The following is a 15,231-nucleotide window of genomic DNA, read 5'->3' as shown; positions in this document are numbered from 1 at the left end:
TCTATCTTTATTGACAAACTCACTGACATTTTCTCAAAATATTTTCTTTCTTTCTTTCTTTCTTTCTTTCTTTCTTTCTTTCTTTCTTTCTTTCTTTCTTTCTTTCTTTCTTTCTTTCTTTCTTTCTTTCTTTCTTTCTTTCTTTCTTTTCTTTCTTTTCTTTCTTTTCTTTCTTTTCTTTCTTTCCTTCTTTCCTTCTTTCCTTCTTTCCTTCTTTCCTTCTTTCTTTCCTTCTTTCCTTCTTTCTTTCCTTCTTTCTTTCCTTCTTTCTTTCTTTCTTCCTGCCTGCCTGCCTGCCTTCCTGCCTTCCTTCCTTCCTTCCTTCCTTCCTTCCTTCCTTCCTTCCTTCCTTCCTTCCTTCCTTCCTTCTCTCTTTCTCTCTCCCCTTCCCTTCCCTTTCCCTTTCCTCGTGCAAATGGGGAAGGAAGGCTGGAGTCATGGATCTAGGGTGTCACCAGGGTAGACTGCAGACAAATGGGAATGTTTCAGCATTGCTCCTCCTTTTTCCTACCTCTGTTCCAAGGCTTGCAAGATTAGGAAGACCAGGGGATGGGGGAGAAATCACAGAGTTACCCTTCAATTCTAGGGTTTTGTTGTGGTCTCAAAAAGTGGAGAACTACCCAGAGAGGCCCCAGAGAACAGCAATAGTCTTATAATCTTTCCAACCCCTGTATCAGCTACAAATCCTCAGTGATCCTACAGTGTTCTGCAGTTTGCCAAAACTGATGTCCAGGTTTCATAACACTTCGAAAGCAAATTTCAAATTAGATTTTATTTTATCTCGGAGTCTGGACTTTGGGTTGCAGCTTTCTTGGGAGAGTATACTAGCTCATTTCCCCCTGGAAATCAAACAAGACCAGGGCGCCTCATTCTTCTCAACTTTTCTGAAAATCTGAACTCTGATGAATTAAATGTTTTATTGGACTTTCAAGCTAGGTAAGCTGCTGTGCTAGCTAAAGAAACAGGATTACGTAGGATTAACCCTTTGGAAACTTAGACCACAAGGTTCATTTAATCAAAATAATCTTCCTAAGCATTCAGTGGCTGAGAGGTTGAAAAACGTCAGCTTGTCTTTGAGTTCTGTTGCAATTCTAAGATGGAGTAAAAGGTTTTGCCCTATTTTCTGGCTTGAATCAACTTGGAGCAGGCATATCTGCAAGCAAAGCCACAAAAGAATGTTCTCTTACCAAGACAACCTAGTCACAACAGCTTTGTCTCTTCATCATTTAGTCTTGAATGTTTCCAAATCTTTAGATACAGTTCTATCTTTGATAGAGAACTTCTTTTTCAAAGATTTAGTCTTACTGATTTTTATTTTTAATAGTTATTACAAATTCAGTGACCTGAAGCATTCTGGAAGAAAATGTGCAAGCAGATTGGATATGTTTGATCAATGTATTTTGGTAACTCTTCTCTGCCTTCTTTCATGAAAATGCCACTGGCAGTTTTATATTCCAGTGTCTAGGCAGCTACAAGTGCCTGAAGGGATTTAGGTCCTTTGGTTACTACATTCCTTCTGCTGTCCAAAATCCCAGTGTGGTTTATGAATTTTGTGAGCAGCTGTGTTGCTATAGCTGGCATGTGGGCCACTCAGCAAATGAACCAGTTCATATTAGTATCCGTCTCTTTTCCAGCCTGCATAGAATTGGAAAAAAAAGCAGTGAAACCAGTGTGAGCTACTCAGGTAAACAACCACATTGGGTTTACTGCTAGGGTCTAGGATCCTACCTGGGATCTACTTAGGGACTGTCTCCTTTAAGCATATGAGACATACCACTGTCAAATTTTATGATGGCAGCCTACTTTAGAAATTGTGGAGTAAAGTTGCTTTATTTGACTGGTTTTATAGCTGTTGTTCTAAGGAACCATCCCAATGCATTCTCTGCCTGAACAGTTCCCTGCTCTCCTTGGCCATGGGGTGGATTGGAAATGGGATTTGTTTCAGTGTGAGCAGAGAATCTTGCTGTTCTCTGTTTGCCTTATTTCAGACTAAGGTTGGTGGGACAAGCCACACGGGAGGCAGCTTTGAAGAAGTTCTCAGCTCTACAGCCCATGCCAGTGCTCAGAGCTCCCTTGCTGGCACCCGGCTCCCTGAAAGTGAAGAAGAGCTTCAGTGTTAAGCAGCAGGCCCTCCTGAGCCCCACATGCCTCTCTTCAGAGACTTGCCCAGACAATGATTTTCAGCTCTCCCTTAGCACACAACTTGTGCAACAAGGTTTTGTCAGGTTTGGAAAATTGCCATCCTGGCCTTGTGTTGGAGAAATGTTTCCTCTCCCTATTTCTATTTTAGATGGGCCATTTTGTCACCAGGTACTTTGTACATCATCAAAACCACATGCAAGTCATTGGCTATAATGCACTAAATTCTGTGTTAAGTGACTAAATAGTTTTCAGTTACGTGTAACTTCCCTCTAACAATCTCCTAGTCTCTGTTTCTTATTAATTTTGGTTTACTTTTTTTTCTATCTGTTGGTTTCTGGCTTCCCTCTCAGTGCCACATCAGACAGATGGACCTAGAGCTGTGCAAAGCATTCAGCTGCCAGCAGTAGCCCATACACCAGCTGTCTACCATCCATACCAGGTGCCCTTCGCTCAGGAGTGTCTGTACATCATCTATTTACTAACAGAATTAAAATCACTTACTGTCACAAAAAGCTGTTTCTCCTTCAGTGGTACAGTCTGGCATTGCCCTACATCCCTTAGGCAGCAGAGTTAAGGAGAGCAGGAAGAGATACCTGGTTATTATTCATACAGAAACTACCTATCACAGCTGCTGATTTCAGATTGTCATTTTGCCTGGAAAGGTTTCAGTTTCAAAATGTGCACCATTGCTTGCTCTCTTTGGTTTGGTAAGACTTGGCAGTGAACTTAATTAGAAAATCAAGTGGAGTGGAGGGAACCTCTAATATTTCTGCCTCCATATCTTCCCCTCAAAACCAAGGGAAAATATGTTTATGAGCCTCTGTCAAGATACAGCCTTAAGTGAAAGAATACAAACCAAACATTTGGCTTCAGACGTGCCATAGGTTAGAGAGCACATGCCTTCAGAGTTGCTAGCGTAGACCCTGTCACCTGACAATGCACAGGATGAGTAAGAACTTCACTTTTGGTGTCAAATTTTGTTGTGCTTCGCTGCAGGATGTAAATTCCACCAACTGCATTATCCCTGCTCAATCACCAAGAGCCAGACGTCTCAGCTTTGATTCAGCATGTTTTCTGAATTGCATTCTTTTCACGTTTTCTAAGGAAAGAGCAGCACATTTGTGACACTATCTTGCTGTGTAGTGAGCACGTGCCAGTCTGCATGTTGCGTTGCTCAGCTCACCACACACTGAGGTGGGCACGAGGTTATCAGTAAACAGGATGGAAAAGAGCCTGGCTACTTTGAGAATGGATGCGTTTTTTGAGCATACGCCAAAGCTTCAAATCAGTGTTAGTGAGTTTGACATTACAGACTGCTTAAAATTTTGTGAGAAAATGTGGCTTTAAGTGATTTTTGTTTTTTTCTTGTGTGGCTTTTGTTAGTTTTTACAAAGTTGAAAGTCCTTTTGTAATGTTCTACTGGACGTAGGCTAATTTTGGACATTTATATCACATGCCTCTTTAGTGTGACTTTTAGCATGGAAGCAAATCTAATTGTTTTTCTAGTATTCTTGTGACAATTTTCTAGCTTATTTTACGTGGTTTTGTGCATAAATGTGAATTTATTTAAAATGGAAGATATTGACAACTTAGTTTGTGTAAATGAAGTTCTTGATATTCTTATTAAAAATAAATTTCTCTTTTACTCTTTGTGATGTTTTAATTCTGTTTACCAGTACTACTGAGCAATCTAGTGGAAGATGTCCCTGCCACTGGCAAGGGAGTTGGAACTTGATGATCTTTAAGGTCCCTTCCAACTCAAACCACTCTGATTACTGTGCATGGGGTTCCATGCTGTCCCCTTGGTCCCCTGCAGAATGGGGAAGCCTCCTGCTATGCTGCATGAATGGACTGTTCATGCTTAGGGTAGTGTTTGTGCTGGGTGTGTTTCTACTAAACATCTCTTCAAGGCCACTTTGCTGGTTTTTCAAGAATGTTCTCAATTCTGCCCTTCCACGCATCTGTAGCTTTCACACTCAGAATTCAATGCAAACTAATGGACACTTAGGATTTGTGTGCATGTAGGTGGAACAAAAATGCTGACAAAAGCTTGGTGGGCCCCACTCCATCCCCCTCTGCAGTATGGCAATCTGTTGCCAAGAACCTCTAATCAGCTCAGCAAAGTGCAACCTGTTCTTCCAGGCTTGCCACAGGGCATGACTGCTGCCCCAGGGGGTTCCTGAGCAGAGCCAGCACCTCGCAACTCCTCTGAACCAGAGCACTACACTCTGCAGATTCTGAGCACTGTGCCAGCCATTGAGGCAAGAAGCTCCCAGCATCTCTCCACAGCACTCTGTGAAAGCTCCATGAAAGGCACCAGCCACAGAACACTTGGGGAGCTTCAGACCCCTGAGGTTTGTGTAAATAAAGCATTTCCTGAGTCACGGTGCTTGACAATGCGTGTTTAGATACATTACCTACCTTTAATGGATTTGACATCTGAATTTAGTTTTATGCTGCTTCATTTGATGTGAGGTGGAAGACAGAGAACTCCAAGTCTCTTCCACATAATTTTTACAGGTGCACGTTTTGCTTACTTGGTAATCATGGCATTGTCCTCATCTCCAGCTGCACACAATTCAGCAGTTGGGTGTGCAGACACTTGCCTCATTATGGCATTTACCACCACTACAGCTTCACTTCACAATCACTCTGTACTTCTACATTAGTGTCTACTTCTGCCAGAAACTCATTTATGGCAGAACTGCTACCAGCATGCCACAGCCTGGAGAAGGGAGCCAGCTCTACATGGATGTACAGGCTTCTGCATTAGATTGCACAAACTCCAAAGGTCCCTCCCAACCTCAGGTATTCTGTGATTATTAATTACTTGTGAAGGAGTCTGTAAAACTGCCAGTCTGGGGTGAGGGGGAGTGAGGAATACAGACCTTATGGAAATACTGGCACCATTCCCTGATACAACACATGAACAGGGGAAAAGTTGTATGAAACAAAGAAGATACTGAGAAAATATAATTCATGAGATTACCAGTTTTATGCACCATCACTTAAGGCTAATGCACTCCAAACAAATCTCATCTCTAAGCTCAGTCAAGAGCTTCTATAGACACATGCTCATTGGTCTCCTTTCTGAGTAGCACTGAGTGGATATTAACCCCTTTTGAAGGTACTTAAATCCATACATATTTAGAAATTCACAGAACAAGACCACCTGCCCTCTACAGTGCATTAATTAACAGATTAGATTGCAATCAACTAATTTTTAAATGTACATGGACTTCCCCAGTGGAGAATCTATTCGTAACTGAGATTGCATTAATCAGAGACTGATTAAAAAGAAGGAGAACCCCAAATATACTAATTCTTTGTTCCCTGACACAACCTCTGATCTGGAAGGCAACTACATTACCTGCTCCCCTCTAAGTGGTCCTGGGATTCTCAGCAGTGAATGCACAGGAAAAAAAATCTGCTAGCAGACTCAGTGATGTTAAAGGAGAAAAAATAATGACCAGAATATAAACCAAAGTATTTATTATGGCTACAGCATTTAGGAACACTTCAGGAATGTGGATGAGATGTGGCAGCTATTCTTTTCTTCCTCTCTGTGTAAATCAGAGATACAAGCTGGAGTATTTCTGGGTGAACAAACTTCCCTGCAAAACAAAAGAAAGGGAAGGTTAATGAAAAATGCTCTCATCTTGCCACGTGTGAAAGGCTGGAATTGGAATGATAGCAGAGATGTCACTTTAGGCTCAGAATAAATGTCAAATTATTCTTTTAAGAAAGTGAATGCTCCCAATTCAATCCAGCTATGGAATAAGTGTAGCTACACCCCTTCTTCACCGTCTTCACAAAAAGCTTGTATTTTGTGCTCTATTAAGACATTTAAGAGCTGAAAAAGGGATGCACCCTGATCAAGATAATCTATACTATGTATCGTGCTACAGGAAACCACTCCAGTTCCAGGTGAACTTAGGGTATATGCTGCAGGCTCTACTCACACACCAGCTCAACTGAAGTTGTTGAATTCTGGTAGGACAGCAAAGACATCTGTTAGAAAATAAAGCATTATCAGCTTTATTCATGTTGTCCTTTTTTTTTCCTTTGCTAGTTGAAGTCTTATAGAGAGATTATTATTTCCCTGGGGAATCACCAAAGTATAAATGGGACTTGTCAGGGACTCTGTTGGGTGACTGCTGGTCCTCTTACCCTAGAGTTTGTCTATCCCTAGTTTTTTTCCCAGGACAGGATGAGTTAGTTACAGTCCTCCTCTGGTGTTCAACTACCTTGCTAAAATGATAAAGATTATTATTTTACCTATCTCTGCTTTAAACTACCAGTATATTCCACAAAAGATGAAAAGCGGTGGATAGAATAAAAAGTAACACAGTTGGAACTTAATAATTTCTCTAAGGTGGTTCTCACAGGAACCTTGGGCTGGTCACTCAGCTCACTTGGGGATAACAAATCCTACTTCACTGGTTCCTGAAACACTGACAGAGTAAAACAAGCTGCTGTCAGAGCATGGGTGAACACTGAAGACTCCTTTATGAAGACTCTGGTGTTTCAGGGAGATTCTTACACACATGCAAGTGTAATGAAAGCTGAGCCTCTCTCTAAGGTGAAAAGTGATGTAAAAGGAATTTGGCATAAATTAAATTCAGGTTTAATACTTAGAGATAAATGTCAGGTATGTCCACAATGAATCAAGTTTCCCCAGAAATATTAGGGGACTTGAGCAAAGAGTAAAATAACTAGTTCTCACTTGCTCTGAATGTCTGTCAGGAAAAAAAAAGAAAATTTATATATTTCATTTATGAAAGAGGAAGAAAAAAAGCCCAAATGTTATACCAGCAGTTGAATCAAAAAAATCCTGCAGTCTGCCAGGTGTCTTTTCCAACTCTTCATACTCAAATGCTTGCAGTATCATCTCACACTGATCCAACTGCTTTACAAACTTGGCCTCTGCAGTAGACTGGTTTTCATATTCCTGAAAAAATTTGCAGTTATAAGAAAATAATTTTGTTACTCTGAAACAGAACACTAAAATCTCTTTATACATCTAGAACTTTCTTCATTAGTACAAGCCAATCCAGAAATATTCAGCACAATTACGTCTTCCTCTTTGTTTTTACAAACACACAGTGGTCAGCAAAACACTTGAAATATGTGTCAATTTTGTATTAAATGCAGTGAGATGTAAAATACAGCCTTTTGCATAATCTAACTCTAAATATACCAATTGTTTTGACTGAATCAGGGATGATATGGAGGCAACTCTGCATGGCACACAAGTTAAACAATAGGTTTGATTTAACTGTATTTTACGTAGAAAGATCATTTCAGGCCTGGCTAAGACTATTAATTACCACAGTGTGTGCCTATGCACTGTCACCATCTATTTTTAAGACCTATTTTGCACTTTTCTCACTACTTCCTGTTTCTATATGGAGTTGTTCTTTATATTTCTCCTGTCATTCCTGCCTAATCTTTTTGCTCTAATCTGTCTGAGCTGCTTATGTCCTTATGTCTCTCCTAGGAGACAGGGAGTGGTTAAGGGGTTTCCTCCCCTTCAGAATTTAAGTCCTTTAATCTCTCTGCTATCTTTCCCCTCTATACAGTCATCATCAGTATATATTTATGAGTGATTCAGATTTCTCCTCAACTTGAACAATTTTGCTGTCATTTGCATCCAGTGATGGCTGTAGACAGGTTTGGCATTGCATTTTCTCTTTTCCAAATCTACTGCATTGTATGAGATGTCTCATAAGAAGGTCTTCCTGACTCTCCTGACTTCCAAAACCAAGCCCATAGAAAGGGGTTTTCTTCTTTGCAGGTCACCTTGATGCCATTGGCAGGTCTGACCCTACTCATCATCCCCACCACCATTAATCACACCAAAGTGCACACTGGGACCATCTAAGCTCCCAGATCCACAGAACCTGTGGATCAAAGCACTTCCACAGAGAACAGCAGCACGACTGCAGGAAGACATTTGCCTACTGACCACAGAACCTGGCATGCCTTTCTGCATCTTATGATAACAACTGTGGTGTGAGTGTCATTCATAGTGGAAAGGCTCTGGCTTTGTAATTCCAGCACACTGATGCTCAGTAAGTGTGACAGTCATTTCCTTGTCTTGCATACTATTAGAAGCCTGTTCTTAGGCTTCTTACTTTACCTTTGAGGTCAGAAATCCAGATTTTGATAGCCACAATTGATTGGTTTACTATTCTACATAAATTTCAATGGTACTTTAAACTTTCAGTTACATCTTCATCATTATTTTAATAATAAATTTCATTTCAGTGTTTTTATCTTGTTTTTCTCTTTTCAACCTGAGCTTTGCCTCATTTTTAAATTAAGTCCTACTTATTTTCTTAAATCTATTTATTTCTACTCTATTTTTTAATAATCTCTTTTGCAGGAGGGAGGATCCCTCAAAGACAACAAACTCTTGGCAGCATTACAAAGGAGAATTTCAAGAAAAGAAGTAGTAGGGCTGTTCACCTGTAAAAGTCAGTTTCACCTCCAACAATCAGGTGGGAGTATCAATCTGCTGCCAACCTCTGTGCTATACACCCGATATTATTCACACCTCAGCTCACATTGTCCTCAAGAAACATCAGCTATTACATGTGCAACTGTGCACAGTGCTGAAACAAACACCTACTGTTTCCTCCCCACAGGTGGCTAAGGCTCTGAAATAACAGTGTACTTTAGAAAAACACTAACTGGTGTCTCCAACACCACAGGTCATCTTTTAAAAATCATTCCCATGCTTTTGCACTTGAGAATAAAAAAGCAGGACAGAGCTGAAACATGCTGACTCATTTACTTCACTGTTTTTCCAAACACATTTGGGATTAAGTTATAAAGAGAAGATATATCTGAGGCATCTTTCTGCTGCCTCTCCTCTACACGACACTTGCCAAGTACCCACCAAGACCATCCAAAGCAGCAGTCCTTGTAAAGCTAAAAGCAAAGAGAGACAGAGACAAGGGCAGGGCAGAGCAGGAAGGACTTGTTAAGGGTGTCAAGAAATCTCGTACTGTTGAGCTCTGGTACATGACCACCTTCACTCACAAAAAAAAAATCATAGGGAAATGTCTCTGGCTAGCTGAGAGCAGAGCAGCACATCAAGTTATCAGAGGCTTCTTTTCTTTATCTCTTTTTTTCTTCTTCTTCTTAAAGAGCAACTAGTTGTTCCACTTAACACTAGAGGGATGACATGTGAATAGCAGATTTTTAGGGTGCCCTCTCTGCCAGGTGGGTTGCACTCAAGCGAATGAATAGCAGACACAGTGCCAATAAATAATCCTGGATGTAGAAACAAAGACCAAATTATCAAAAGTGTGCACATATTAAATTATGGTTAATGAGAATGATGAAAAGCTAACATGCTGAAGAACTGACCCCATAGAGAACCAGCTCTTACAATGTCACTGGAGAAGACTGAGACCAGCAAAGAAAAAAACCCAATTACACAGAACTAACCTTATCTATCAAAACCTCATTTTGCTCAATTATAACAGTTTCTCAAGGGAGAAAGAACCAGTGCTCCCTAAAAAAACACATACATATTATTTCCTATATCTGATGATGTTGGTTTACCCCCTTTACCTTAAAATATAGCTCTGAGTGCCCATTCCCACTGCCTGTTCAATCAACTACCCAACTACAACAGGGAAAAAAACCCCAAAATAACCCTAAACCTAAAACAAAACCACAGACAGGGTGTTGTAGCAAAAGGCAGAAACTGGATGCCAATATTTGGAATTTAAATACCCTCTAAGTAGAAAAGAATATGAATGTAAGATAGAGATTCAGAGGATATAGTCCAAGAAACATAGAATGCTTGGACAAGAGGTTGTGGATTCAATTTCCCCCATGTGACCGTATGTCAGGAAGAGATAAAGCACAGTAATTATAAACTTGAATTGTGTGGAAATAATCTAATCATCCCTCATTTGCAAGTATAAAAGATCTTATCAATTAACAGCATGGGTTTGCATAAAAATGGTTAAATCACCTTCAAACACAAAAGATACTTTCTAATACAAACTTTTAAAGAACCCAAGACCAGAAATCTCCAGTGTTTGTAGAAAAGTGCATTTTTTGGTCACATTTAAGTTTAAACATTAGTTTACTTAATCATTTTAAGTTACTACTAAATGTCTTGCTGTAACGGACTTTAATAGAAAGAAATTAAAGGTACAGAAATTACTTGCATAAAAAGCAGAAGATAAACCACAGCACCATCACCTACCATTATTTTTTCCCCTGTACTAAAAGCTGCACATGGCCAGATACAAACGAATGTGATAAAGTAATAAAAAATCAGATTTATATCCAGAGGGCTGGATGAAAAGGACAAACCTTTCCTTCAGCTGTACAAACCAAGCCCTAGACAGGTTGATCTGGAACTCTGAGAGGCTAGGGGCAGAAGATAGTTATTTAATCGAAGTCCAGGCTTTCTGTTTGAAAAGGATCCAAAATTGACCTCGAGTCATACTGTTAGGATTTATCTTCTAAGCAAATAAATCTCACTTTCTTGAGGTCAAAATAAGAGACAGCACAATTTCACAGGTACATGGAAAGAAGGGAATGGGTCATCCTGAATTTTAACACAGGATTAAAAGAATGCAAACTTACTTCCCAGAGTTCATAGATTTCTTTTCTGAGGTCCTCTGATAGAAGGTGGGTCAGCTGTTGCATAGCTGTCTGAAAAAAAGAAGCCATTTCCATTTATATATTTTCTGAGCAACATTTTTATCATTGTATTTTCTGAATAATTATCTAGTTGTTACCAAGCTAGCAGAAACATCCACTACACAGCAAATTACTGTATTGTTTTGGCATGGCAATGTTTGGCTACAGCTCTGGCCAAGGTGGTAGCACCTCTGGGATAACACATTTAAGGGGAGGGGAAAGCCCTGTGCAACTTTACCCAGGGGGAGGAGTGAGAAGTGAGAGGAAGATACCAGGGTTAGTGAAGGAGAAGGAAGAGGTGCTTTAGATGCCAGAGCAGATTCCCCTGCAGCCCTACAGAGGAGCAGAGATCCACCTGCAGCCCCTGGAGGTCCATGGTGGAGCAGATATCCACGTGGGGCCCATGGAGGATTCAAAGCAGGGGGATACTCAAAGGAGGTTGTGACCCTGTAGGAAGCCTGCACTGGAGCAGGCTCCCAGCAGAACTTGTGACTCCAGAAACTGCTCTGCATGCTCTTTGTGTTCCCCAGCTGATCAGTCTCATTTCTGTGCCGTCTCTACTGTTTGCCCAGTGACATGAAGGGCTGCTTCTAGAACAACCAACATCACAAGCAAGACAAAGGTTTCATGCCATGATTGTTTCTCCACTTCATATACAGGATATAGTGTCACAATATGGTTCCAAATTGCTTGCCACCACTGAAGCATCCAGGTCTCATTCCTTCTCACCTCTTTCCAGCTCTTGAACTCACCAGATTTCAAGGTTAGGTGGCTAAAATTACTTACCTGTCAAAAACCCCTACTCCAAACAACACCCTCCCTCCTCCAAAAAAAACCCAAAACTGCTTTTATTAATCAGGTTCATTTTCTGCTGCCTTACTGTTGGTGAGACTCACTGGTTAAAGTTACTGCACAAGCAGCAAACTCTGGAGCCAGCTCAATGTTGGATGTAAAGCAAACAGAAAAAAGGAGAATTGTGCAGTGGAAGCCTCCTGAAGTGGCTACCCATGGTCTATTTTTACAACAAAGTATTTCAGAGAGATCCCAAATATTTAATGCTTTACTGTCCTTCTCACAAAGTCAACAGAAAATCCTCACTGACTGACATGGGAGCAGGAGCTGCAAATACTTAAGAAAACTTCTTAAACATACCTAGGCATCAAAGTCTCTTTTTTCTTGCCTAAATTCAAATGAGACCAAAGTTGAAGGCTGATCCTCAGTGACACAACAACCTTTAGAGGCTTCCAGTAAAGAGGTGTCTTCTGTTCAGTGTTTTGAAGCTCTTTGAAGAGTGTAACAAACACTCCAGTAATTATTCATCACCCATAAAAGGGGGCCCCTGTTATGCTTATCTGGTTAAAACTAGGGGCTGGGGGCTCTAGGACTAAGCTCTTTGCTAAGAAAGTGGAAATTAAAGATCTAAGGTGCATTCGGCATTCTTGAAGTACTATCTTTACTGACCTAATTTTGGTGTTTCTTTTTTTAATATACTTCCTTGTGTGTTACACTGAATGAAAAAAGGCTCTGAAGAGTTTCTGAGGCATGACATTGCCCTCTAGCTGTGGCTACAGAAATGGTTTACATTTTCTTCAAATAATGCCACAAACCAGAAACAACAAACCAGAAGTTTGGATAAGTGCAAGGCCTAAAATGAAGTTACTCCAGGCATGTTGCACTCAAAGAATCACAACAACAACAAAAGAGACAGCTGCATCTGAGGTTCTGTGCAGAAGATTTAAATGAATTCTCAGTCAACCTCATGATCTGGCACCACACACAAGATCTGACTGACATGGACTGTCATCCATCCTACTCAGTGCACCTACTCCCTGCTCCTCACCTCTCGGTAAGGAGGCTGAACATGACTCATTCAGGCTTACCAAAAACTGCAGCTAGGTCAGGTATAAAGGTAGAAACAAAGACCAAATTATCAAAAGGTCCAAGGTGAAGATTACTTCAAAGATTCTTCCATAACTTTGCACTTGGTCATGTTACAGGTACAAAAATCTCAATGAGCTGAAAACTCTACTTGGTTTTAACAGGCTTGTCCAATGCCAATGACAGTGTTACATTGCTTGGGGTGTTCCTTCACCACCACCAGAACATAAAAACACACAAATGCTCTGCAGCTGTGACTTAACACCCTATGTTCATACCTCTTCTCTCCTGTGTTTCTCCTCTTTTGGGATATTATCTGCAGGAGCAATATCTCCAACAATGCATTCAGCCATATCATGAACCAAAGCTAATCGTATGCATCTGACAAGAAGGAGGGACAGAATAATTAGTTTTTCAGCATTTTAAGTTGAAAACTTATCCAAAAGGCTAAAAGACTGCAGAATTTATCCACCTTCATATATTCTAAAGATGGGTTGGTGCCTTTCTTAAACTTTAAAAAACATTTTTCACTTTTTTGTTAAGGGAAGTATTTTCCACCTTGACATGATTTTGATTTTTGATTTCTAGTCCCTACTGCTTGTAAATGTAGATTTAAGTACAAATACACTGTGTACCAAAGCATAATATTCAAAAGTAAAGTACTTAGCTTTTGTATACTTGGCTTTTGGAGATGCTGTGGTAATTAACTACATTATACACTTCACATTATTCCTGCAACAGGTAGAAGGTAATCTGGAGCAAACCCAAATTCAGTATATAATCTGTCACTCACAGCTGTGCAGCTATGCCAGTCTGCAGCAGAATAGTCAAAAAAGCCTTCCTATCAGCTCTTAGAGCATTCTCTGCTATCCTAGAGGCTTTCTGTGGCTCCTTACTGCTGCTGAGTGCTCCTTCAGTCTGTCAAAATCGACATGGTCTATGGCTCTGATGTGGCTGTCTGTTGCTTGGCATTGTTTTTTAACAAGGGTCTCCAGCCTGTTTATTTTACCGCTTGAAAGGAGACCAGCTTTGAGCCTCTGCACTAAGGACTTGCCTCAATACTCACAGTTAAGCAATAAAGTTTTAAGCTCCTTTCAAACAACCAGGTAAACAGGACCCTGTCCAAAGGATAGAGGGAAAAGAAGAGGGGAAAGGATTTCAAATTCCTTCAATGTGATGTAAAAGCTCTTACTTGGGATGACAGCTTCTTTAGTATTTTGTCTGCAGCTCTCCCACAACATTAACATATGGTCGTGATAAGCAGAAGCAGTCTCACCTGTCCTTGTTAAGGTTTTTGTCTTCAGTCACCAAAGCCATCATCGCCATCCTGTACATGTGGTCGGAGACGCTCTCTGGCTTTGCCACGTTCCTGTACACCCATCCCGTCCGCGGTACTCTCTGCTCGTGTACAGAATCACAGAATCAGTTAGGCTGGAAAAGGCCGCAGAGATCATGGAGCCCAACCTCTGGGCGGATACCACAGCATCCACCACATGGCACTGTAAAGGTTAAACCCCTCGGTTTTGCAGGCCGTCGTTTCACAGACACCGGCAGAAATTCCGCCCCACCACGGGAGAGTTTTGATGCTCGCAGCGAACACCTGCCCCAAGGCCCAGCCCGGCGCCCCAAGGCTGTACCCGGCCAGGAGCCCGGCCCAGCCGCAGCAGGCGCCGCCGCGGCCCAAGGGCCGGGACACGGCGGCACCCACGAGTCCCCGCCGCAGCCCAAGGGCCGGGACACTGCGGCACCCACGAATCCCCGCCGCAGCCGCAGCCGCGGCCCGGCCGGGCCCGCTGCGCTGGCACAAGGCGGGCCGAAGCCCCGGCTCACGCCGGCCTCCGCCAGCCGCCGCCCCCTGCCAGCCCCGGCCCCGCTGCCAGCCCGGGCACTGCCGCGGCAACCCGGCCCAGCGCCCCGGCCCAGCCCCGCGCCCACCTTGAGCTGCCCCAGCAGCCGCAGGAAGGGCAGCAGCCCGACCCCGCCACCCGCCGCCATCGGCCGCCGGCAGCACGGCCTCGACCGCGGCTCCTCCTCCTCCCGCCAGGACGCGTCCGCAGGGGGGCCCGGGCGCAGGCGTGTGGGGGAACCTCGTTCCCAAAGCTCCGGCTCCTCGGGGTTCATTCGCCACGAAAAAGAACGACACGGGCTGCGAGTGCAAGAGAAGCCGGGCTGCTCACGGGCATGAGCGCTGAGGAGTAGAAAAGGGAAGGTGGCAGGCGTGTCCTCTCCTCTCTTCCGCTGAGGTCCGGCAGGGAGGAGGAGGGAAAGACCGGAATAGCTGTGTCAAAACGGAGCATCTCGGTGACCTTTACCATGCAAAAAAAGAATAAAAGAAGAAAAAGAAAAAAAAAAGAGTAGCGCAAACTCATTTATTGTTCCGAGAAGAATGAATAGTTATCAATAATAGTTATGCTGATAAGTTTTAAATTATTCTGTGGACTCCTGGCATCTTGCTGCAAGCACATCCGTCACTTCTATGAGTTGAATAGGTAACACGGCGACTTACCTGACAATTGGTGGATTTTCAAAATACATTGC

General features: G+C 42.2%; 2 protein-coding genes across 5 annotated transcripts in view; one reads left to right on the top strand and one right to left on the bottom strand.

Moving 5' to 3' along the window:
• Positions 1 to 3,793, top strand: part of TPD52L1 (TPD52 like 1) — a 50,637-nt gene extending 46,844 nt beyond the window's left edge. For 3 of the 4 annotated variants that reach the window (XM_030946449.1, XM_030946447.1, XM_030946450.1), the window contains one exon: positions 1,989 to 3,793. In XM_030946449.1, coding sequence (XP_030802309.1) covers positions 1,989 to 2,120 — 132 coding nt within the window. In that variant the 3' untranslated portion in view covers positions 2,121 to 3,793. The remainder of the gene's footprint in view (positions 1 to 1,988) is intronic. The other variant, XR_004060629.1, reaches the window with a different exon arrangement.
• Positions 3,794 to 5,605: 1,812 nt separating this feature from the next.
• Positions 5,606 to 14,926, bottom strand: HDDC2 (HD domain containing 2). Its single transcript, XM_030946585.1, has 6 exons — positions 14,629 to 14,926; positions 13,970 to 14,091; positions 12,972 to 13,074; positions 10,759 to 10,827; positions 6,955 to 7,093; positions 5,606 to 5,756 (listed from the first exon to the last, which is right to left on the bottom strand). The coding sequence occupies exons 1-6, from the start codon at positions 14,812 to 14,814 to the stop codon at positions 5,662 to 5,664; spliced, it is 714 nt and encodes a 237-aa protein (XP_030802445.1). The 5' UTR covers positions 14,815 to 14,926; the 3' UTR covers positions 5,606 to 5,661.
• Positions 14,927 to 15,231: the final 305 nt, after the last annotated feature.

Source organism: Camarhynchus parvulus, chromosome 3 (genome assembly GCF_901933205.1).
Source record: "Camarhynchus parvulus chromosome 3, STF_HiC, whole genome shotgun sequence".
Lineage (NCBI taxonomy): Eukaryota > Metazoa > Chordata > Aves > Passeriformes > Thraupidae > Camarhynchus > Camarhynchus parvulus.
This window is presented reverse-complemented; position numbering and strand designations above follow the sequence as displayed.